At 41.4% G+C, this 24,591-nt stretch overlaps 1 protein-coding gene across 1 annotated transcript in view; it reads right to left on the bottom strand.

The window, feature by feature from the left end:
* The window catches only part of ANO2 (anoctamin 2), a 288,718-nt gene that overhangs the window by 199,073 nt on the left and 65,054 nt on the right, over positions 1-24,591 (bottom strand). The window contains 4 exon segments of the mRNA XM_054016330.1: positions 2,972-3,023; positions 4,793-4,847; positions 6,792-6,943; positions 23,092-23,190. Of these exon segments, the coding sequence (XP_053872305.1) occupies positions 2,972-3,023; positions 4,793-4,847; positions 6,792-6,943; positions 23,092-23,190 (358 nt within the window).

Below are 24,591 nucleotides of genomic sequence, written 5' to 3'. Positions count from 1 at the left end.
GAAAAAGCCGTGATGACAATTTTCACAATATGTACTTGCTTCTTGACCCTTGTCAATCTGGGTGCCAGCCTTTCTATAAAACAAAGACTGTGCTGACTGCACTGGTAGATGGTCTTCTTCTAGCAATGGATAAGGATCAGGTATGCATTATGATTTTGCTACATCTATCAGCTGTCTGAGATACCATTGAGGGTGAGGTATTATTGACTTGCATGTGGACCAAAATGGGGATGGATAGAGCTAGTCTTGCATGGTTTTGTTCCTTTCTTGCTGAGTGTTTTCAGTCAGTGGTACTGGGCAACTGCTCCTCCTCGCTGCGAGCACACTCATATAGGGTACTGCAAGGTCCATCTTTCTCTCCTCTTGTTAAACATGAGCATGGCGACCTTCGGATATGTGGGCTGAAAGGTCCTCAGCATGCTGTTGACATCCAGCTTTATGTCTTCATCTCATTCAACCCAGGCAAAGTGGTCAATTCCTAATGATTTGGTTGAGATTGAGGGTTTACTGGATGAGAGTCAGTCTGGATAAAACTTTGATGGCAGGAAAACAACCAGAATCCTCAATCCTAATTAGAGCTACGTGAACATTTTTGGACAAAGTAGTTTACTAACTGAAAAATGCAGTTTTGTGTCAACCAAAGCTATTTGAAATTTCAGGTCAAATTTGGTGAACAGTTTCAGCTCGAAAAATAAAATTTAAATAATTTTTTTAAAAGTCAAAATATTTCATTTTCACATTTTCTAAATGAAATGTTTTTGACTTAATTTCAAACATTTTGTTTTGAAATTTAGCTAATTTTTTAAAGTAAAAAAAAACCACACAAAACAAAAAACACAGAAAAACATTATTTATGATTGAACAAAATGTTTTGTTCAACTCAGAACAAACTGTTCCATTTAACCTGAACTTTTCTGGGGGGACAGAGGGTGCTTCGTTTTGGCAAGAAATAACAAACAAACAAAATCCATTTAGGGTCAACCCAATTTTTTTTCATTCAGTAGCAAATTTGAAAAAATCAATCATTCATTCAGCTCTAATCCCAACTGCCATCCCTCCTGCCATTGCAGTCTGTGATCTCTCTTGAGCATAGACTATGAATTCTGATGAACTGTGTAACATATTTTGTAAGATGGGTTAAATAAGCCAGAGTCATTATCACATGTGAACCAAGGTAAAATATGGACCTAGGACTCCAGAGATAACAGATATTTTTAACCAAATGTGCTACGCAGTCCATAAAATAAATAGACATTTCAGGGCTTGTCTAAGCTAGGGTGTGAATTCAAAGTGCAATAGCTATTCCGTGCTAACTCTACATCTGGATACTCTTGTCCTGCACCAGTGCCTTTTGGTGGTTTAGATTAATCCACTTCCACAATGGATTATATAAATAAGGAGTAACTTCACTAAAGTTGGGGTAGCCATTAAACTTAATAGAGTCACTTTGGTGTAAAACCAGTATGAGAGGAAAGTCAGACCCTATTATCTTTATTGTATGAAATATTTCTTTTAGTAACTAACCTCAGCTTAAAGTAACCCACTCCATGGACAAAGCTTTGTGCTGCCCACACACCGTGCAACTCCATGGAGGTCAAAGAAGTTGCATGAGATATAATTTGGCCACATTTATGATGCACTACACTCATTTCACCTATAGACAGATGTGACAATTCTCAGAGTACCCAGGAAAGAGTCACCTGCCTCCAGCGAGAGGGAGACTTGCTGGTGCTTAACTGGATATCAGCTCCCTGACACCATCAGCCTGTGAGCCACCCAAACAAATTCCTCTGGGCTATGCCAGCCCTTACTTTGCCTTGCAGGTTAACAATAGGTATATCCCTTTCCCCTTTGAACTATTCCCTGTAGTTCCAGCCTCTTATCTACAGAACACTCACAGAAATACCAGGTCTACTGTCCCCAGAGGAACAGTGTACACACCAGCTTGAATGATTCAACTTAGGATCAGCTCCTTGTATAATACCACAGCACTGAGTTATATTTATAGTGAAAACAATTATAAGTTTATTATTGAGCATTCAAGATGCAAGAGAAAGTGAGAGAAGGTAATGGAAACAAGAGGGTTACATATAAAATAAAATCATAACATGATTTCTGGAGACTAAATTTAACAGGCTAACCTTCTGTCTAAAGAAATTTATCTCATCCCAAATGTCTTTTGCAGCATTTCAACCAAGCCTGGTTGAGATCCTATTTTCATGAATGTAAACCTGCTGTTCATTTACTTCCTAAGTGCAGGATAAAGGTGTGTCTCCTTGCCTTCTTCTTATATCTCCTAAGTTCATTGTCTGTTCTCAAGGACAATAACACTCACCGTCCCTCCCCATGACCCCACCCCCCAATGCTTGTTTTTCCTAAATCCTGCTTCTTCCCTGTACATTTTGCATCCTCCTTTGCAACTTCCTATGTAAATGGGTTTCCATTGTGTTGGATTACAATGCTTAATTTATATGTGATAGCTGAATAACCATCTTTTATCTGGCAGAAAAGCTGTTTGTCAACTCTGCCTTGATACAGACTTCAGGAACGTATTTTCAGCATACTCCTTACATAGTATCTATACATTAATTTCACAATGCTACCAATGACAAACATGAGCCTGGCTTTCATTTAGATTTATGTTCACAACACAAATGAACATAGTTGATTTAAAGGCTTGTATCTTTCTAATCTGCTAGAGAGTCTCTAAAGTAATTGTTCAAAAGATGACAATTTACTTTCTAACACCATGTGGTTCCTCAGAAAAAGGGACAGTACTGTATCCTCAGGGCTGATTTTATTGTTAACAGTATGTATTTTGTTTCAATCTCTAGTTCATGTGAAAATGCATTAGTTCATTTTTATATACTGTTAGACAAATATTTTAATTATTTTAAATTGTATTAAAATAAAAGTATTGAAAACAATCATCTTCAAAACAACATAGATATAACATTGTTAATTCTCTTACCCATACTGTTTTCGGCCTTTGTACAAGATGTACGCTTTAAAATTTCACGTACCTACAGAAAGAAAAAACAGTGATGCAACAAACATTTTATCTCTTAGGATTAAGTTAATTACAGTGCTGGCACAAGCCACAGAACTACACATAAAAATAAGGTATTCTTCTGTAGTTAATTTGTAGCAATATTTAAACCAATCCTGTGTTTGACTTATGTATAAATATATTGTTTAGACCAGTGTTTCCCAAACTTGGGACGCCGCTTGTGTAGGGAAAGCCCCTGGTGGGCTGGGCCGGTTTGTTTACCTGCCACGTCCGCAGGTCCGGCCGATCATGGCTCCCACTGGCCACGGTTCGCTGCTACAGGCCAATGGGAGCTGCTGGAAGCGGTGCGGGCCGAGGAACATACTGGCCGCCGCTTCCAGCAGTTCCCATTGGCCTAGAGCAGCGAACCGCGGCCAGTGGGAGCAGCGAACCTCGGCCAGTGGGAGCCGCGATCGGCCAGACCTGCGGACGTGGCAGGTAAACAAACCGGCCCGGCCCACCAGGGGCTTTCCCTATACAAGCGGTGTCCCAAGTTTGGGAAACACTGGTTTAGACCATTGCATTTAAATTTTGAAGTAAATAGAACGTTTTACTAAAGTGCTATAGAAAAACCTAAGAAAGTTACATCTATGAAAAATATTTGAATCCACTCGTTTAGTAATATATTTACTAACAATAACCTCTCCAGAAGGCACAACTCATAGATTATATATCTTCTCTTGAAGAAAAGGTTGAAAATATCAGTCCAAATTCTCACATGGTATAAAGTTGAGTAGCTTCGTTGACTTTAACAGACCTGTGCTAATTTACATCTGTTAAGTTCCACTGCCTTCATTGAATCTATGCCATTTACATCAGCTGAGATTCTGGCCTCAGTCTTTCCTATGCTTTTAAATGTTGTCCCGAAAGAAGAACTGATATTTGGCTAAATTCTACTTGCCTTTACTCACAAAAGCAACCACATTACTTTCATCAAGACTCTCAAATAAATAATAAAATAAAATAAAATAAAATAAAATAAATACCTAGCTCTCACATAGTACTTTTCATTAGTAGGTCTTAAAATGCTATACAAAGGAGCTCAGTATCATTATCCCCATTTTTACAGAGCATGAAACTGAGTCACAGAGAGGGGAAGTGACTTGCCACAGGTCACCCACCAGGGGAGTGGCAGAACTAGGAACAGAAATAAGATAAGCAGGAGTTGTATCTATTTTTGTTCACTTTTCCATTACTTTTATCTTGGTATAGAATATGAATGATTGGCTGTATATTGTAATAATTTTGCTTATGTTATGAATCTAGAGAGCCTAGAAATACTATAGATAGGTCAGATCCTCAGCTGCTGTAAACCAGTGTAATGCCATTGAAGTTAATGGCACTAGGGTGATTTATACCTTCAAGGCTCTGGCCCTAAAACCTGTAGCCAAATCCTGCAAGTAATTAATTGGAATTATTCCAGATTTACACCAGTTTAAGAGAGAGCAGAATCTGGCTCTTCTTTTCAGTAATTGACATATTTACCAATATCTAAATAAATGCATTAGGAAGCATGACAACATGAAAACATTATACATATGAAGACTGCACTCTTTTCCAAGCAATGAGACAGATGATTTGTTTACCAACTGTCTGGATCTATCGCACCTGATTGCACTTTTCTGTTGCTATGAAACAATAAGCAAATACTGATGAAGGGGAACCAGGTGCATTCATTGTTGAAGCAGATACCATTGAGCACAGAAGATTTTATCAATACTGAGGCCACTTGTGTTTACTTACTATTCGACTGCGGGTAGCATTGTCGAAAAATGTGTCTTTGTCTTTAATGTTGTACCTTAAAATGTTGAGAGACAAGATTAGTTACGTTTTCATGAATGCTACTAATGAATAGGATTATACAACAATTTGGTTAAGAATCCATCTGAAACAATTACAACAAAACCTGTATTAAGTGACCATTCAAGCAAAGGCTTGAGAAAAACCAGCTGCTTAAAGGAGAGGGAGGTGAAGCAGAACTGTAGTATTTCTGGATACTCTAAGGTGGTCTCTTAAGATAGAAGGTTGCCTGATCCTATTGAACTCTACAAATATTTCAGTGTATTAAGAAGACTGTGGGTTACACAGGTTGAAAGGAGGAGGAGGAGGAGTTAATGCAGAAACATTATCCAAATGTAAAATACCTTTTGGTAAAGAAAGTTTTTATTGTTTACATAGACTGACATTCTACTTTTTTTCCTTATAAAATAACCACAGTATTCTAACATTCCTTGACTTAATTAATGCTATCAGATTTCAACTAGCCTTAATGCAGATGTTCATTACTCTTTTTCAGGATGACTAAGAAGTCAATACTATATTTGCTTCCATACAATCAATCCGTAACAGCTATGTAATTATTATATTATTACATAAATAACTGCTAAACAAACCCAGGAATCCTCATCAATGAAATTAACTTTGCCAGTTTACTCCCTCTAGCTGACTTAACATGTATTCAGTTTTAATGCAAATTGTCAGAAAGGGCAACAAATGATGTGGTACGTCATTCTATTTATATGACTTTATTTGTCAGACATAAATGCAGGGAACCAGTTCTTAATGAGGTAATAAGAACTGCTAAACATCATATTAGGCCCAAACATATTATTGTGGGTGGAAGGGCAGGTGGCAAGAATTCCTTATTTGCATAGTATTGGCCAAATTTTAATTACTTTCATAAATCTAATCTAACCAGAAAGAAAAAAAATGCTTCTTTATAAGTTATATATTTTTTACAAGCTAGACTGCATGGTTACTTTCCCTACTCATAATTTATTTGGTACTTTCAATTCAAGTTAAAAACACACCTATTTCATTGAATACAATCCCTTCTGTTACCCGCACAGTCATAAGTATCTTATCCAATGGAAGCAGTTACATCCAGTGAGTGAAATTCTGCATTGACTTATATCCTGTGCAAACCCACTAAAACCAACAAGCAGTATAAGTTAGATTCACATTCACTGAGACTACCTTACATCTTACTAATGTGCATGTGTAACGTAGTCTACATTAATGTAACTTACACACGAAGGACCTGAGAGAAGATGCAAGTTAAAGAGGGAGTTGGCCTATCTTGCATCCTCTTGTTAGTTGCTTTTCTTGCTATGCCTCTCTTCTCATCTCTCAGCATGTAACTTACATCAACTCACCTTCCATTAAACTGACTCATAAGGCCAAATTCAGAGGTGAGGTGACAAGGTGTGTAAGTTACACAATGATAAGTAAGAGTGAGTGAGAATTCCAGGGGCTCTGCTTCTCCATTCATTTACACCAGTGTAACTCCATTAACTTTACTGGACTTATTCCTGATTTGCATTAATTTAAGAGGAAAATCAGGCTCCATGTATGTCAGTTGAAGGAAGTAAATAGTGAGACGAAAGGTACTGTAATGTGAGGGGTGGCAGATGGCATAGGTTACCAAACTTAGACTTCTACTAGACTTATTTGGACTCACTTTTGAATTTGACCCATAGGGATAAATTCCGCTTAAAAGCAGTCAACTTTCATTTACCTCAATAGTAGCTGCACGTGCATATCTGAGAGCAAAGTTCAACTCAGATGTGGAGATGGACCTAAGCCACAAAGTTCATATCAGGAACCAAAATATCTGATGTGTCAAGAGGTGCTTGGATTTTGATTCAGATACTTACTTAAGTACTAGGTTTTACAATGGAAGAAGGATACCAACAGAATTTTACAGTCTGCTTAAATGGCTTTTACATTTTAAAATACTCACAAATATATTTTCTCTCTGGAAAAGGGGTAAGACAAACTTTTCATCTTTGTGTTGTTTTGTTGTGGCACCTTGGGCTGCAGAGGCTTTGTAGCTTTGTGCCATATTTCATAGAGCTTCTTGAGAATTCCTCCTTCTTCTTTTATTTCATACATCTAAAGGAGTGAAAACCATGTACATTATCAAATGACTTTCAAAATGTGCATTTAAAAAAATACATAAGTGAGATGGACTGTGGTCCCATTTAAAAAGTTTAAAAATTGAAGTCTGTGGAGTCTCTGAAGATATACGCCTATGTAAGAGAGATCAGATGCTGTCCCTTGTGCTTTAGGTTACATCAGCCATAGTTCTGGTCTAGTTCCTAAGCTTCAAATAATGTCATTATGCGAAGTAGTTCTCAAGCACCTCAAGAGGTGAGACAGTGGTCAGACAATAACCTTCTATTCAGCCGCTTACTGGAAGAATAGCATAAATGTACAAGGCCAAGTTCAGCAGTGACAATCAGTGGAATACATCACAAAACAATAGAGCCCTAAATGGACACAAATTTATAGCACGGATGTGGATATCCGTGGACATAAATCGGTATACGTGGAACCGCAGGGCTCTCCCAGGAACCGCAGTGGAGAAAGAAGCAGAATGTGAGGCCACCGCTCCCAGGAGCCAGCGCCCCGATCCTCCGGCATGGTTGTACTACCCCCAGCCCCACTCAGGCAAGCACCAGGCTCACCAGCAGCTGTCTCTGGTCGCGCTAGTGTGTGCAAGCAGCGCACATGCTCCCTGACAGGAGACGCAGGCAGCTGCATGGAAGGGATGGGGGCAGGAGCGGGGGCAGTACAGCCACGCCGGCAGAGCTGCCGGCACGGGGTGCTGGCTCCTGGGAGCGGCGGCCCTGCATTCTGCTCCTTTCACCACTGTGGTTTGTGGGAGAGCCCTGCGGTTCTGCGGATACCAATTTATATCTGTGGATATCTGCATACGCAGATATAAATTTGTACCCATGCAGGGCTCTACACATCAAGTGTAAACCAGTCAGAAAAGGGGGCTAAATGAATGTAACCATAGAAAAAATGTGTAACTTGCATCAATTTGGCATTAACGCGTGCAAAATAAGTCCAAGTTATATGACTAGTGGACAGAAAGATAAAAGGGGTAGCAGGAAAAGCAACTAACAGGAGAGTGTAAGGCCATGTCTACAGTGCCAAATTAAGTTGACCAAACATATGTTGGCAAACAGCCGCTGCAGCAATTGCATTGCTTGTGCATGTCTATACTTTCCTCTTTGTGTCGGTGGGGCACATCCTCACCAGGAGCGCTTGTATCAATTGTACTGTCAGCGTTGTGGGATGGCTCCTAAAAGCCATGAACCGTCGACATAAGCAATGTAGTGTCTACACTGAGACTGCGCGGCCTAACTACATCGATCTTGACTCTGTGCTGCTCACAGTGGTGGGAGTTATTCAGTTGGTATAGCAGGGCAGTTAATTAGGTTGACGTAAGCTGTCTCGTGTCGTCGACCTAACTCCCTAGACCAGACCTAAGATAAAGCAGGCAGTGTAAGTTATGCTACTTTACCATTTACACTCACATAGACCTCTTTTCTGACCAATTTACCCATTATTTACATAACTACTAGACATGTTCCAGATTCTTCCAATGGTACACCCTTTTACTCCAAGCAGAATACAGGGGCTCATCATCTCGGTCTTACAGATTCCATTTCATTCAACTAGTGACTGTGATTGATTACACACCTGATTCACTCCCTACACACACTACTGTAGTAATCTTTGTGCAAAACATGCCTTGTGAGATATCATTTGAAAACTAACTCCTCGCTGGTCAGAAATGTATGTCACAACATTATATGTAAAATTATGAACATAAGCGGAAATCAGGAATGAAGTGTGTTCACCAGGCAAGTCTGGGAAGTGGGTAAACCTGTTTCTCAATGACAAAGGACAAGCTGACGCCTCTAATCAGGTGTCATCAAAGTTGATGGGCAATCCCTAGCAAGTGGCCATTCTTTGGCAAGGAAGCAGAGCAGGAACAAACAGATCTGCATCTTAGCAAACACCAGCATGGAACCCCTTTCACCACCAGACTTCTTGTCTCCAGCCACACCGTGGGAGTGAACTGTAGGTAGGGGTAACCCTCAGGAAAATGCATTTCAAAAAGTCACTGTACTGTCAAAGGGAAGGACAAAAACATCCCAAGGTACCTCTGTATATCCACCTCTTTGGGTACGGCTACACTATAGAGCAGGGGTGGCCAACCTGAGCCTGAGAAGGTGCCAGAATTTACCAATGTACGTTGCCGCCTCTCACCCACCGACAGCCCCACCAATCAGTGCCTACCCTCCCTCCCCGCACCTCCTGATCAGCTGTTTCCTGGCGTCCAGGAGGCTCTGGAGGGAGGGGGCATGGCAGGCTCAGGGGAGGGGGGAGGAAGGGATGGAGTGGGGGCAGGGCCTGTGGCAGAGCCAGGGGTTGAGCAGTGAGCACCCCCCGGCACACTGGAAAGTTGGCGCCTGTCGTTCCAGCCCCAGAGTCAGTGCCTATACAAGGAGCCGCATATTAACTTCTGAGGAGCTGCATGTGGCTTCAGAACCAAAGGTTGGCCACCCTTGCTATAGAGTTTACAGCAGTGCAGCTGTGCCACTGAAAGTTCCCTAATGTTGTCACTCTAAACCAGGGGTCTCAAACATGCGGCCCACCAAGCTCCCCACGTGCCCCCTCCCCAGTTACTTCCTGTCGCCGCCAAACTCCCCTCAACCCCGCCCCCCCCCCGAGTTATTTTATGTGGCAGCTAAGCTCCCCGCGCACTGCTCCCTAATGTTTGGGGCTGGGTCTCTCTCCAGGCCCTGCCTCCCGGAGCCTGCAGCTCATGCTGACTCCGCTCTGCCGGCTTCCAGCATCACCTGCTGCCGCAGGGTCCTAGTGCCCCCCTCCACTAGGGCCAGGGCAGGCTGCCCTTCCCCTGCCCTTCTGCCCTAGTCCTGAGCCTCTCCAATGCCCCGAGCCTCTCCAATGCCCCAAACCCCTCATCCCACAGCCCTCACCCCTGCACCCCCTCCTATCCCCAAACTCCATCCCAGAGCCTGCACCCCCACCCCCTACCCCAGCCCAGAGACTGCACCCAGCACCCAAACTCCCTCCCAGAGTCTGCACCCCAGACCCCCTCCCCCATCCAAAATCCCTCCCAGAGCCTTAGGCAGGTGAAGGTGGAGTTGGGGGGGAGGGGCAGGTTCTGGGCACCACCAAAATTTCTACAAACCTACCACCCCTGGAAGAGGCAGAGCAGGGGTGGAGTGGTGGTGCAACCCAGTGCAGCGGGGGGGCTTTACTGTGTGTATACATTTTATTAAAACCACTTGGAGGAGGAGGTGGAGAAGAGACGGGGCAGGGGAGGGGCCTCATGGAAGGGGTGGAGCAGGGGCGGGGCCAGGAGCAAAGAGGGGGGTGTCAGTGATGTGGCCCTCGGGCCAATGCACTAGTCCTCATGTGGCCCTCATGGTCATTTGAGTTTGAGACCCCTGCTCTAAATCAACAGGAGAGAGACAGCTCTCCCTTTGGCTTAACTACTCCAGCCCCTGCGAGCGAGCGGCAGTAGCTATGAAGGGAGAGCTTCCCCCACCAACAACATAGCACTGTCTGCACTGGTGCTTATGTCAGTGTAACTTATGTTGCTCAGGGTGGTGGTTTATTCACACCCCTGAGCGACAGAAGTTATGCCAACATAAGCTGTAGTGTAGACATAGCCTCTGTCTTTCACCCAAGAAGACAAAAGAAACAGCCTTTGGATTTTGGGAGCCGATTCTGGCCTGAGAATTTGGTGAGCAATATTACTGGAAACATATGGTAAGAGTTTCAACTTGAATCAAGTCTACTTGGTTAAATTTTAGTACTAGGAAGCATTTAATCTGCATTGCTCTTGTAATGCCTTATACTTATGCTCATTTAAAATCTCTCTCTTTGTAAGTAAATAAACTTGTTTTATTCTTTAAGTAAAACTAATCCAATGATGTGAATTGTTTGGGTAACTCTATTCAATGTAGCAGACTGTTGTATATTGGTCCCCTTAGATGGGTAACAGACCTAATATATTTGGACTGTCCAGGAGAGGACTGGACAGTGCAGAACATACATTCTGGGGGGAAATCTGGGACTGGGAGTGTGTTGGGCTCCCCTGCAAGTGGTAACCAAAGTTTGTGGAAGCCAGAGTGTCACTGATGTGTGGCTGGCAGGCTGCAGCTACACACAGACGCTCAGGGTGTGACCTGCACGCTATTTGTGAGCGACCTCGGTGGGAGCTACAGCAGCAAAGCATTGTGAGGCTGATGTAGACCCTCACTGGTCTGCTTTGCACCCCAGAATGTCATACTAATTGAATATTTGTTTCCTCTATTTTTAGGCATTGATCTTCACTGTCCCCTTTCACAACCAAGCCACTGGTGTTTGGGACTGCACTATATAAAGAATGGGCATATTTAGATATGGATTGACTGTGATATATGTGTATTCGTGGAGGGGGAAACTGCTTGTGTGTCTATCTGTAACAGACAGGAGGGCAATAACTGTGCATGGTGTGTGCATGTAGGCATGGGCCACAGGAGGGTAGTTTATAGTACTTGGTCCTCAAAGACTGATACTTGAACATGATATTGTTCAACAGTTTTATGCTTGGCAAGCCTGTCAATTCACCAGTCTAATAATGTTAATTGACTGTTCAATTGACCACCTATTATTTGAGCACAGTCAAATCCTGTCAAATATTCCAGCAAAAATGCCCTGGGGGAGATGGCAGCCTACCTTCTTGATTGCATCATGGTACCATTTTTTTGAGGTTTTGAACTTCATTTCATTGCATTACTTTAACTCAAAAAAAAAAGTGAAACTGTGTTAAGTAACTTATCTTTTGTAATTAGGCATAAGGATCTATCCAAGGCTAAGCCTACTGGAGATCATAAAGTCTTGCTTTTTTTGTTTTGTTTTCACTGTTCCAATGAATTAATGCTTTAAAATATTTATCCATTTTTTGACATTGTTTGATCAATAGCTGACTGGTCTATTGACCCACTTTTTTTGGACCAGTTAAATGTCCAAGCCTAGCCTGTCTCCCTGCAGGAATGCAGATACTAGACAATTAATTACCGGAGCGAGGTGACATTTTTCAAATAGTTTATTTGTCAAATAATGCAGTTTTGTTTGATTGGAAGCTATTCATGGACTTGACACAAATTCACCAAATATTTTTTCGCAAAAAAATGTGTTTTAGGGCTTAGGCACCATTCAAAAAATGGGCAGAGAAGGAGGTGGTGCCTGCCTTATATCGTTTAGCCCAGGCTTCGTCTATACTACATAGTTAGGTTGACATAAGGCCACTTATATCAATCTAATTATGTTAGTGTACATACTACAGTTAGGGTGACGCAGTGTCTGGGTAGACACTGCATTGCTTACATTGGCTGTTGGCTGTCATTCTTGTCATGCTGTCACCGGGGTGGGTGGGGGCTCCAGCTAGAGCCTGGCTGCCACCTCTCCCCCCCCACCCCCCCGGTTCTCTGCTCCCAGCCAAGCTGCGCCCGCCCCACTCCCTGCTCGGAGCCCAGCTGCCCCTCGGGTCTCCACTCCCAGCTCCCAGCCCAGCTGCCCAGGCTCCCCGCTCCCCAATCCAATCTGGGCTGCGCCCGCCCAGCTCATTGCTCACGACTACTCTGCTAACCACAGGGTCCTGGCTCACGAATCCCCATGAGGAACCCTGATACTGCCTGGAGGCTCCCAGCTCCCCATTCCCCACTGCCTTCAGTCTGGCTGCCACCCCCAAATCTCTCAACCCCCCTGCGACTCCCCGCCACCAGGTCCCCACTCCCCACCACAGCTAGGCTCCTGGTGGAAAGCTGCATGTGGAACTGAGAGCCCAGGCTCTCAGCCCCCCTAACACTGCTCCTCTTAAAATCAGTGGAAGTGCTCCTGGTGAGGATGCGCACCACCGACAGGAAGGTAGTGTGGATATGAACTACCGCAGTAATTACTGCGGTGGTTGTAAGTCAACCTAACATAGGTCGACTTATGTTTCTAGTGTAGACATGCCCCGAGTGGTTAGGGCACTCACTTGGGATGTGGGAGACACAGGTTCAATTGCACATTCTGCCCAATGTGGAGAAGGGATTTGAATAGAGGTTCCCCTTCCACCCCAGAAGCAGGGCTGGATTAACACCTAAACTAAGATACAGCTTAGGACCTCACAATATGAGGGGCCTCTAAAAAAGAAAACACTGACTCCATTTCAAATTTTATCAAAATTGGTTGATAAATAAGAGCTATGGGGAAAAAAAAGATTCTCTCTAAATATAGTCATTTTTATTCAAATATGACAAAAATATACACAGCTACACAAATACCCTTACCCTACCCATACCCTTCACTAATTGTTCATAATTGACAGGCGGGAGGCCAGGGCTGAGATAATTGCACTTGTAAAATTAGTATTTCTACAAGTATGTCTGCTATCAGTCTCCTAAGGCAGCCTTTTGTTGGCCAGCTGCTACTGGTGAAATTCTGACCGTACCTTCATAACTTATTTAAATAAATAAAAAATCTCATTGCCGATAAAATTGAGGAAAATGTGAGGTCTTAGACGGCAGTGTCGTGAAGCAATCCTGCCAAGCTCATACTTGTATTGGACTTGTCCTAGGAGTGACATTATGTGTAGTGCTCCCCCTTGGCTGGTAATGGCCAATCTTTTGTTTACAGTCCAGCACGCTCAGTCGTATAGTGCCTTTGCTCCTGTTTTTCATTTTCTTAAGTGTTAGTGTGTTTTCTTCTTTTGATCTGTACATACATACAATTGTGTATTTTATGGATTTATGGACTTGGGTTGAATGGATCTTCAGGAGGATAAATTTGTGTTGGCTTCCCTCCATCAGTTTTGGGAACCTTCACAGTAAATATCAGAGAGTGCTGATGAAAGGATAAACGGAGTGTTCTGAGAGAACTGAAGGAAGATATACATATATATCAAAATATTCTGAATACTTGGTGAGCAAGTTATTTCAGACTATGTGCATATATGATTTATAGGCTATTAAATATTCATTATATTTGCTTGAATATAGACTAGTTTCTCCCACTTTCTCAATGCCTGTCTAGAAATTACCAGTCTTTTTTCTGGTAATTCTTTCTTTCTCTTTCGCGCATATTGCTTGTTGTCACTCTGTGTGTCCGAGGTGTTTACTCGAGATTAATTAGTGGTCCTGGGGGAGACAGAGGGTAGAGAAGCGAACGCGAAGAGAGAGGTCTGCCTAGAAAAAAGACTGGGAATTTCTGCTCAGCAGGTTTGGAGCACGGAAGATAATATTATAGGTAGTAGGTTATGTAAAAATTCTTATATAGACTTATAAATCATGTATCATATCCATAATAAATTGTATTTTTATAGTATGGCAAAAGAAAAATCCCAATTCAATACAATACAATACAATTTTGTAGCAAAAATTAAATTGGAATAAACATTTGTAAATATATTTTATAGATAGTCTGGATAAACTTTGTATTTCCCTAACAAAATTAATCAAATATTTTTTTTCATTTATTCATATGAAAAGAAGGATAATTTTCCTTATTCATGGTGGGGAAAAAAATTATATATCCTCTCTTGTTTTCCTATGAGAACATGGACAGACTAGCACTAACTTTCTCAGAAATATCCTGGTAAAATAACACAGGTTTTCGGCACATATATTATTTGTTGTTGTATAGATATATAAATCTCAATATTTATAATATAAAGCTAAATTTTTTACTGTTTTTTTGTGGCTTTTTTTTTTTTTAGTCTAATGGCAACAAACTGCTCAGGGGAAAGGTCATTTTCTCAACTTAAATATATCAAGAATGAACTGCGGGCAACAATGCTGCAAGAAAAGCTATCTGCCCTAAGCATTCCATAGCTTATAATTTGAGGACATCATCAATGACTTTGCTCTCCAAATATTTTGAAAGAAAATGTTTTAAATTTCAGTGTAAAAATTAATGTGATGTGCAAACAGACATACTGCAGGTAGTACTGCTTCCATTAAGTAAGCTGGTCTGTGTAACTAACTGCTTTTCTGTTGCTGTAGATAAAAGTTTTCATATCTACTAATTAAGAAATCATAGATGAAAATGTTAATTTGAAATTATTTTATAATGCAAACAGGCATATTGCAAGCCGTGTTTTAGTTAGATTATTATTCTATTTTTACAGCTTCGCCTTTGTATATATGCAAATAAAAAGCTTTTGTGTTTATATATTCAACATCCTTTCTGTGAAAATAATAAATTAATTTTTTTAATGGTATGGGGCCTCTTATACTTTAGATAGTTTAGGGCCACAGAATGTCACAATCCGGCCCTGCCCAGAAGCATACATTAATCCCAGAACTCTGGGACATTCTGGATTGAGTCTCTCTCAATCTCTCTCGTTGAAGTTGTTCCACTTTGTATAAATAATTAAATAGTCACTGGAGCAGGGACTTGGGCTTAGATCTCCTGCATCCTAAATGAGTGCCCTGACCACCAGGCTCCAGAGTCAGTCTCACATTCATGCTCTCTGGCCCAGTGACTATGAATAATCATCCGTAGTGACACTTTACAGTCACACATAAGATTATAAGGAAGGCAGTGGTGGTATCACCACCAGCCATTTAATTAATATAGCCCTTACAAAATGCCTGAAAACAAACTATTTTGCATGAAACAACATGTTTTGTTTGAATCAAAACAGACTTCTTGGATTCTTAAAAATGTTACAATTTTCCGATTCAGTTTGACCTGACCCCCCATTTATTTTTTATTTTTAGAACTGCCAGTTAACTGAAAAAAATCATTTATTTGCCCAGATGTGCTGATTGCTATTATTTATTCATATTGTGGTAGCACCTACAGACCCCAATTATAGGCCAGAATGTCACTGTATTTCCAACAATCCACACAACAAAAAAGGAGTCCCTGCCACAAGGAGCTTATAACTTTGACATGATTTCCTTTACCTAATGAGTCATAGAGTTTAAGGCCAGAATGGACCACCAAATCATGTAGTCTGACCTCCTGTATCTCACAGGCCATCAGCACCACCTAGCATCCACACAGTACACGCAACAACCGACACTAGCCCAAAGTAATTATAGCCCACGGGGGACTGGACCACTGAGTGACACAGAGAGTGGGAAGAACCTAGTACACCAGTGCCTGAGGCCTTGCAATGGAAAATGATTGAGAAATATCCAGACAATCCTGGCAAGTGACCTGCCCACACACTGCAGAGCAAGGGGGAAAAACAAAAAAACAAAAAACCCAAACCCTAAGGTCACTGCCAATCTGACCTGGGGGAAAATTCATTCTCAGCCTCACAAATGGTGATCAGTTAGACCCTGAGTTTGTGAGCAAGACCCAGCCAGCCCAGCATCTGAGAGAATGCTCGGTGCCACCTCAGAGCCCTTGCCCATTCCACCCAATGTCCCATCTCCAGCGATGGCCATATCTGATGCTTCAAAAAAAGGAGATTTTAAAAAAAAGAATACATTGGGGGGAAGTGGGACTCCCTTTCTGACCCCTGCAAGTAGCTGGGGGAACAGAATTGAGCCCCAAGGCTGCTAAGCTTGCCCCCTACCATCATAAGCAACCCCGTCATACAATTGTAAAACTGACAAACCCCGGTCATCAGCAGGTGGGTTTAAACCTAGAACCTCTGAAGCTTAGTGCATGAGCCTCTACTGCATGAACTAAAAGGCACCTGGCTCTTAACCAAGGCTTCAGCAGACTTATTAATCTCTAGCTGAGCTAGGTGCTACTAGAGGGGGACAGAACCTCACACCAAGCAGGCATAGGTTACACATTCGTCCAGCTCTCTCCTAACACTAAGTGTGTTGTTTGCCTCCACAACTCCTATTGGGAACCTGTTCCAGAGCCTCATCCTTCTCATGGTTAGAAACCTTCTAATTTCTGGCCTGAAATTGTTAAATGCTCAGTTTATACCCATTCTCGTACACTCCTTGGTATTTACACTCCTTATGTATTTATAGACAGCAATCATATCCCCTCTCAGACTTCACTTTGCTTGACTAAAGAAGCCAAGTTTTTCCAGTCTCCTCTCATAAAATAGACCTCCATTCCTTTGATCATCCTAATAGTTCTTCTCTACACCTGTTCCAGTTTGAATTCCTGTTTCTTGAAAATGGGTGACCAGAACTGTACACTGTACTCCAAATGTGGTTTTATCAGTGCCTGGTACAATGGCATCAATACTTCTCTAGCTCTACTGGAAATGCCTCGCCTGATACATCCTAGATGGCATTTGCCTTTTTCACAGCCACATCACATTGGTGGTTTATAATCATGCAGTGATCAACCCACACACCAAGGTCTCTCTCCTCTGTCACTTCCAACTGATGTGCTACCAGCTTATAGAAGAAAATCTTGTTATTAGACCCTAAGTACATGATCTTAGTGGGCTAATTGCCAGGTCAAGCCCATTCTTCCTGCACAAAAAGAGGTATCAATTTAGTGCAAGAAGAATGACACCCGTACCTTCCTTTAGAGCTGAGGCTGCTGTGTCTGTGGCTGGGTGGCAAGTGCTAGGACCCTGCCTAAGAATGCATAGTTGCTTTTGCTGACTCATTCTGATGTCAGGTGCTAGGAACCTGCACAGAGACATGGCAAGTTATTTCTGCTGACTCACCAGACCAGGTCCAGTTAATGCCACCTCAGGCTTATAAAAAGGATTTAAGTATTTCTTTGAAAGGGAGGAAAACAGGGGTAGGAACAGAAAGACCGCGCTGGGAAAAAACCTAGGGAAAAAAGCCAAGTTCAGGAGGAAGCTTAGGCTGTGGGGAAGGAGGGTGAGGGTATGTTTTGTTGTTGTTGCTGTTAAAGTTAACATTCAAGTTAAGTCCCAGGTGGAAGTTGAGCTTTGGACACTATTCAGTGAGTGTGTCTATGTTATGGCAAGAAAAGATTCTGATCATTCACAGGCCCTCAGTGGGCAAGTAAAGATCTAACTGGGTCAAACACATAACTGGATGAATTGGGAACAATAATTTCATTATCAGCAAGAAATTTTGGGCAGGGCCTGTTGATTTCACATTGTTGTTCTTATTTGCAGCTTGGCATGCTTCTGGTACTTTTACAAGTGTGTGTATCTGCAACCCCATATATTGGGCATGCAGACAAGCCATCAAGAGTAAGGTTTACTGCTGGGGTTTGTGGATGCCTTGTTTTGCTTGAGCTGGCATGGCATGCTGTGAATGCTGTGGCACCAGCTCTGTCAACCGGGCAGTCCCTAGACAGGTGTGGGGCCCGGGACAAATCAGCCCCTGCTGGCTTTGGGGCCCTGCTCTGCATTGGCGTCTGGGACGGCGGGACAGATCCGGCCTGGTACTTAGCTGTCTGCTGCTGTGGGGCAGCAGCCAAGACCCCGGGCGCAGGGCTGGCAGCTGATACCCCGGGTGCAGGACTGGCAGCTGGGAGCCTGGGGGTGCTGCCTCACCCCCGCACACCTAGTTCCTGTGCCTATGTCTTCTGGGACCGACCGTGCCGGACAATCGCACCAGCCTGCGGGGGCCCCCAAAGCGCGGGGCCAGAGCAGATGCCCTGATTCGCCCTACCCAAGAGACAGCACAGCTCTGTCTGTCAACATTGGTTGCCAAGTGCTGGTAGGTGGATCTGCCACAGGTTATATTCATTTGTCTGGGCTGACAACATGGTGTGGAATACAGTGGTAACCCTGCTGCTGTGAATTAAATGGACCTCTTTCAGCTGAGGCATAGGCCCCTGAGTATGGTTCTGTTTACATCCAGTTTGATTATGACTCAAATGCAAAGCATTGAGCTGAATACTCAATACAGTTAGCTGAGAATCCTGCCCAAGATGTTAAAAAATATCTAATGATTTTGAGTGCTGAAACTGAGGCTTCTTATAGGAGCCTGATTTTTAAAAAGTGCTGATTACCTGCCTTCTGAAAAATCAGGCCTTTTTAAAATGTCTAAAGCTGGGCACCTAAAAGTTATAGTCACTCTTCTTTAAGCTGAGAAAGAGCTAATATATTAAATATAACCTTTTTTTTTTGCATTCTTTCCACCTTATTAAAAAACAGTTACACAGTGTGCATCTATAAATGCTTTACAGATCAAAATGTGGTCTATTCACATTCAGCTGTTTTTCCATTAAAAACAAATGTTTTGTCAGATGCAGAAACATATGTATAGTCAGATTTGCTCAAAGAGAAAATGTTATGGAATAAGTGGTTTATACTGGGAGATGTTTTAAGGCTGAACATTCAAAAGCTTGTTTGTTTTCCCCCCAGATCACTATGGCACCATTAGGGTTGGTCAAAACATTTGTCAACTTTTTTTTAAAATGTAAAATTGAATTTTTGACTAGTGAAAATTTTCACAGAAAGTATCTGATTTCCTAAAATAAAAATCTACTTTTTGTCCAAACCCTCAAAAATACACCTCTACCCTGATATAACACGACCCGATATAACACGAATTCGGATATAATGAGGTAAAGCAGTGCTCCGGGGGGGGCAGGGCTGCGCACTCCGGCAGATCAAACAAGTTTGATATAACACGGTTTCACCTATAACGCGGTCAGATTTTTTGGCTCCCGAGGACAGCGTTATATCAGGATAGAGGTGTATTTAGCTGTTTTTGTTGAGAAATGTTAGTTTGGGGTTCCTAAACCAAAAATGTTGGGGTTTCAGTTTTTTTCCCACAAATATTTTCCAACCAGCTGTAATTACAAAAATTACAAAAATATAATTTCCTAGTCTGTGCATTTTCTTTAACTGGAGATGTCCTGTCTAGGTAACAGAGGGGGCTGTAAAATCATTTTGTCAACAATATGTAGACATCGTCTAACACAAACTTTCATGTTACATATTATTTACAGAGGCTCATGAAACATAACACTCTTAGTTTTTAAATAGTATGGGGTACCTTTTTAGGAAAGCTGAGAACCAACATCCCTGTTTGTGATCATGTTTTAATCCTGCATAATTTTGGCCCATTTTTTGCACTCACAGAATGCATTGTGGGTGCAAATGGGAATACTTCTCATAAGTTTTTGATTTATGCTTGTTGTCCAATTGCCCTTTTGATCATCTGGTCCTATAGGTACAAGTATGGAAATTAGTTATACCACATTATTTGCTCTAGTAAATAACATTTGCATTTAGTTTGAAAATGTACACAAAGATCTTGAATGATTCACTGAATCCTATTACTCGGAACAAGAGGACTTCCCCTTTAGAATTATAATATCAACATACGATATTCTCTCTGTAATTATGTCTATGGATAATTTTGTACTAGTAGCAATATATTATACTTCTGGCTATGAATAAATATCAAGAGTCAGATTCACATTTACACTGTTCTGCTAATGCACAGGTGATGTAAAGTGGGTGTAAGGTTAAATACATTAAGCATTAGGTATTATTGAGATGTCTCTGGTATCTAGCAGGAATAGAAGGTCCATTATTTTGTCCCTTTCAGTAGAACAGCAGGATGCTGAAAAGGGGACAGGGCTGGTGATTCTGTACCAACCTACTGGCTGGTACTAAATCCACACCCCTATGTACAGGAAGCACAACTGGGGATATTGTGCTTGTCTGTTTCAAACCAATTTCCCCTAGGTCTCTCCTGGGGAAGTGCAGCTCTACATTGCCCCCTGCTTAAGGCTTGGGGTTAAATGCCAGCATCTAGTTCATTCTGAGCACATAACTTCTACTAACATCCATGGGAGATATGGGTACGCCCAGCCAGTGTAAATGGCAACATGATCGTGAGTTCAGGGAATTGTTCTTCAGGGTCAACACCCTGGTGATCAACAGGAGCAACTGGCACTAAATATCACACAAAGTTTCTATAGGTGTGAAGAAAAAAATCCATGGTGTTGAATATGAAGTAAGTGTGCGCACATGCATACACACAACAGCAAACTATATATTATTACAAAGATAGTCACTTTAACTTTCATGTTGTTGTCTGAACATTCCTGAATCCAAACTTTACTGAATTTCCATCCTGCACAATCTTTTATTATTTTAAAGGGATTTTACCCATAGAATTGAAGCCAACCTTATTTTTTGCCAAATAGTATCAGATAGTTTAATTTACTGTCATTCTGTCACTTGTCCAAAGATGTTTATGCAATTTGAGTGACCTTTGAGTGAGATTGAAAACACACCAAAAATAAAAGAGCGGGTAAGAAGAAAACTATCATAATTCCCAGTTCCTTTTATCCTCCGACCAAGCTTAATAACTCCCTAACTGAATAACTGACCATACACTAATTCTGATCCTATAGATGGCAACAGTTACTGAGAAAGAAGAAATATTCTGAGATTTGAAGAACAGATAAACCAACACTGGCTAAAACAAATAACTGATAAATTACCAATTAAGACAATTGATCCCGCTTCTGTGATTCAGCTAACATCAGGTCAAAACAACAGTTGCTGAGTAGAATCACTAACTTAAATCAGGAGCAGCTCCACTGATTACAGGAGAGTTACACTATATTTAAATGACAGCAGGATCACAAGTTCAGGTCTCCAAAGTCAGCATCCTGCAGCTCAACAACTGCAGTGAAAGCTCTGAATCTTCTCTGTAAATGCCAGGACAGGAAAGAACAACACGTGACATTGTTTTTATTATACTAGGGCAAATCTGGAGTCACCGGTGTCAACAACAGCAAAATCTTTGCCAGCATTCCCAGTGCTTAACACCCACCAGCCAGCTTCTTCCTTAACCCTGCCGTGCTTTCTTCCACACTGGACCTTATGCATGGAGAAAATTCCCGATAAAATCCCAACAGCTACTACCATATCCTCATTCAAATCCCTCCTTAAAACTCATCTCTTCCATGATGTCTACAAATCCCAGCCTGCTGATCATGGCTAGACAGGTGACAAGCTCTTTCCCGTCTTTTCTTTTTTTCTACTCTCGACCTCTATCCCCACTTAAAAAAAAAAAAAAAAAAAAAAAAAAAAAAACCAAAAAAACCAACAATAGTGTAATTATCAAAGCTTTGCCAATTCTTCTTCAGACTCGTTTTTGGTTGTATATTAGTCTCCATCCCCTATCCTTCCTTTGTTTGGCCTTGTCTAGACTGGCGGGGGGAAAGATTCTTTTCTCACATGAGTTATCTCAATCTAGCTAGTTTAACTCAATGAAACTCTACTCACTACCAGAGTAGACACAGTTAACACTGTTAGCACAATCTTAGCAAGTTGAGCCATAGTCTAGCCTCATCACTAGGCTTGAATGCAATCAGTTTAGCATGTGCTGAAGTACAATTGCTTTGTCTTGACTAAAGTTTAGAAAGTCTAGACTGAGCTAGGTATCTTCATCTAACAGGATACTTTTAAATCCTTCTCTAGACTAGGCCTTTTGGACAGATTTTTCAAAGGTCTTTAGGCACCAAAATGCCTTTGAAAATCTGAGAGACAAAATGGGTGAGATAATATCTTTTACTGAACCAACTTCTGCTGATGAAAGAGCTAACCAATCTGTTCCAGCTTATATTTAGCTGTGACACTCAGATTATTTTTCCCAGGCCTGAAGAAGAGCTCTGTGTAAGCTTGAAAGCTTGTCTCTCTCACCAACAGAAGTTGGTCCAATAAAAGATGTTACCTCACCCACCTTGTCTCTCTAATATCCTAGAACCAACATGGCTACAACACAAGTTTGAAAATCTGACCCTTTTTGTCTTTGACTGACAACCCTTCAATGCAGAGATTCTCTTTTCTGTATTTGCACAGAACCCAGCACAGTGAGGTCCTATTGAGGCCTTTTAGAACAGACATAATATAAATAATTCCTAGTAATAATTATAATAATTAATCATAAACAAACTGCACGATAGTAGTTCTGGGGCCTGACAAAGCCTCTTGAAAAAACAGCTGGACCAGAGATAAAAGCATTTACCACAAATGAAAGAAGGTTGTTCCTGCTTAATATAGCCTTTAATACTTATGTATGTGATTTTTCAAAGGCGCCTCAGGGAATTTGATACCTCCTTCCCATCAAAATTCAAGGAAAATCCCCCTTTAAGTCCAATTGTGAATATTAAATGGTACTAATAATTCACAGAATGAACTAAAAAGCCAGAACTCCTACTTACACTGGTTTGACACTTTTGTAACTCCACTGGCCTCAGTGAAGTTACTCCTAATTTATAGTGGTGTAAGAGGAGAATCAGGCCCATAATGTGTTTCTCTGCATAATACAGCTAGTTCCTAAAAGTGGGATAGTTCTTACCTTTTTAGTGGGCATTTTTATTTTAAGAAATTCTGCTTCTCGACTAAGCACATTCCAAGGTGCATGTATCCGCACAAAGCTCAATCCATGGCTTTTATTCTGAAACAGAAAAAAAAGTGAAAATGATATCTTTCAGTAAGGAAAGTACAGCTGCAAGATTTCAAAGTGTTAAAAACCTCTTGTACATCACACAAAGCAGAAGCAGCTAATTACAATATAAAATTACTATTACTGTACAGTTGCTATCACATTACTGGAGGGGTGTAAATGAAAGCATAATGCATCGTCCCACCAGAAGCACCTTTTATTTTCTTTACACAACAGCAGTGAACCATTTCTTAACTTATGGTATTGCTAATCATACAAGTGCTGTATTTACAGTAAGTGTCAACTAACATTTACTACTGTAGGACAGCTCTGTAGTCATGAAGCTATAGTGAAAGTTAGGAAGAACCCTAAGAAAGAGTCATAACTGTTAAAAATAGTACCAAAACACAACTGCTGGCTTAACTCTTCCCCCACTGAAGTCAATGATAAAACTCCCTCCAATGGGAGCAGAGATCAGCCAGTGCTGAACTATTTTGAAAATCCTACTCTTAGCGGTTGATAAGCACTCAAGCGGCAGGTAGCTGGTTGCAACCTTTCTCCACTTCCTCTTCCTTCCTACAGATGAGGTAGTTGCAAGAGGAAATAGGTGTAAACTCTTACCTATTAGACGTCACCTATTGGATAAACTGTAATCTGAATCATTTCTAGGGTGACCAGCAGCAAATGTGAAAAATCGGGACAGGGGTGGGGGGGTAATAGGAGCCTATATAAGAAAAAGACCCAAAAATCAGGACTGTCCCTATAAAATTAGGACAGCTGGTCACCCTAATCATTTCTACTCATAAACAACATCTTATAACAATGAAGATTCAACATAAATATGAGATCTGGTCAGAAAATGAGGGGTTTTTTTCCTGTGAGACAAGGTGGATGAGGTAATATCTTATATGGGATCAATGTCTGTTGAAAGAAACCAGCTTTCGAGCTACACAGAGTTCTTCTTCAGTTCTGGGAAAGATACTCAGAGTGTCACAGTTAAATACAAGGTGGAACAGATTGTTTATTTAGCATAAGTAGTTGACACATAAGTGACCATTTAAGGTGAAATGTTGCTTTAATACCTCTGCAGTTATAGGGCAAAATTGGGGCGGGGGGGGGGGTTAGTGGGTTACAGATTGTTGTAATAAGCATAAATCCAGTGTTTTTATTCAGACCATGATTTTTAGTGTCTAGCAAAGTTACAGATTTAAGCTCCCAGGTTTGTCTTTTGAATGTGCTGTGCAGGTTTCCTTTGAGGACAGAGACTGAGAGGTCAGATATGGAGTGATTGTCTTGCGAAAAGTTTTCGCCCACGGGCAATATGGAGTTTTTATCTTTCATCATTTTTCTGTGAGAGTTCATTTGAGAGTGTAGTGATTGTCTGGTTTTACCCACATAATTGTTATTGGGGCA

The sequence above is a fragment of the Malaclemys terrapin genome, chromosome 1 (assembly GCF_027887155.1).
Source record: "Malaclemys terrapin pileata isolate rMalTer1 chromosome 1, rMalTer1.hap1, whole genome shotgun sequence".
Taxonomy (NCBI): Eukaryota; Metazoa; Chordata; order Testudines; family Emydidae; genus Malaclemys; species Malaclemys terrapin.
This window is presented reverse-complemented; position numbering and strand designations above follow the sequence as displayed.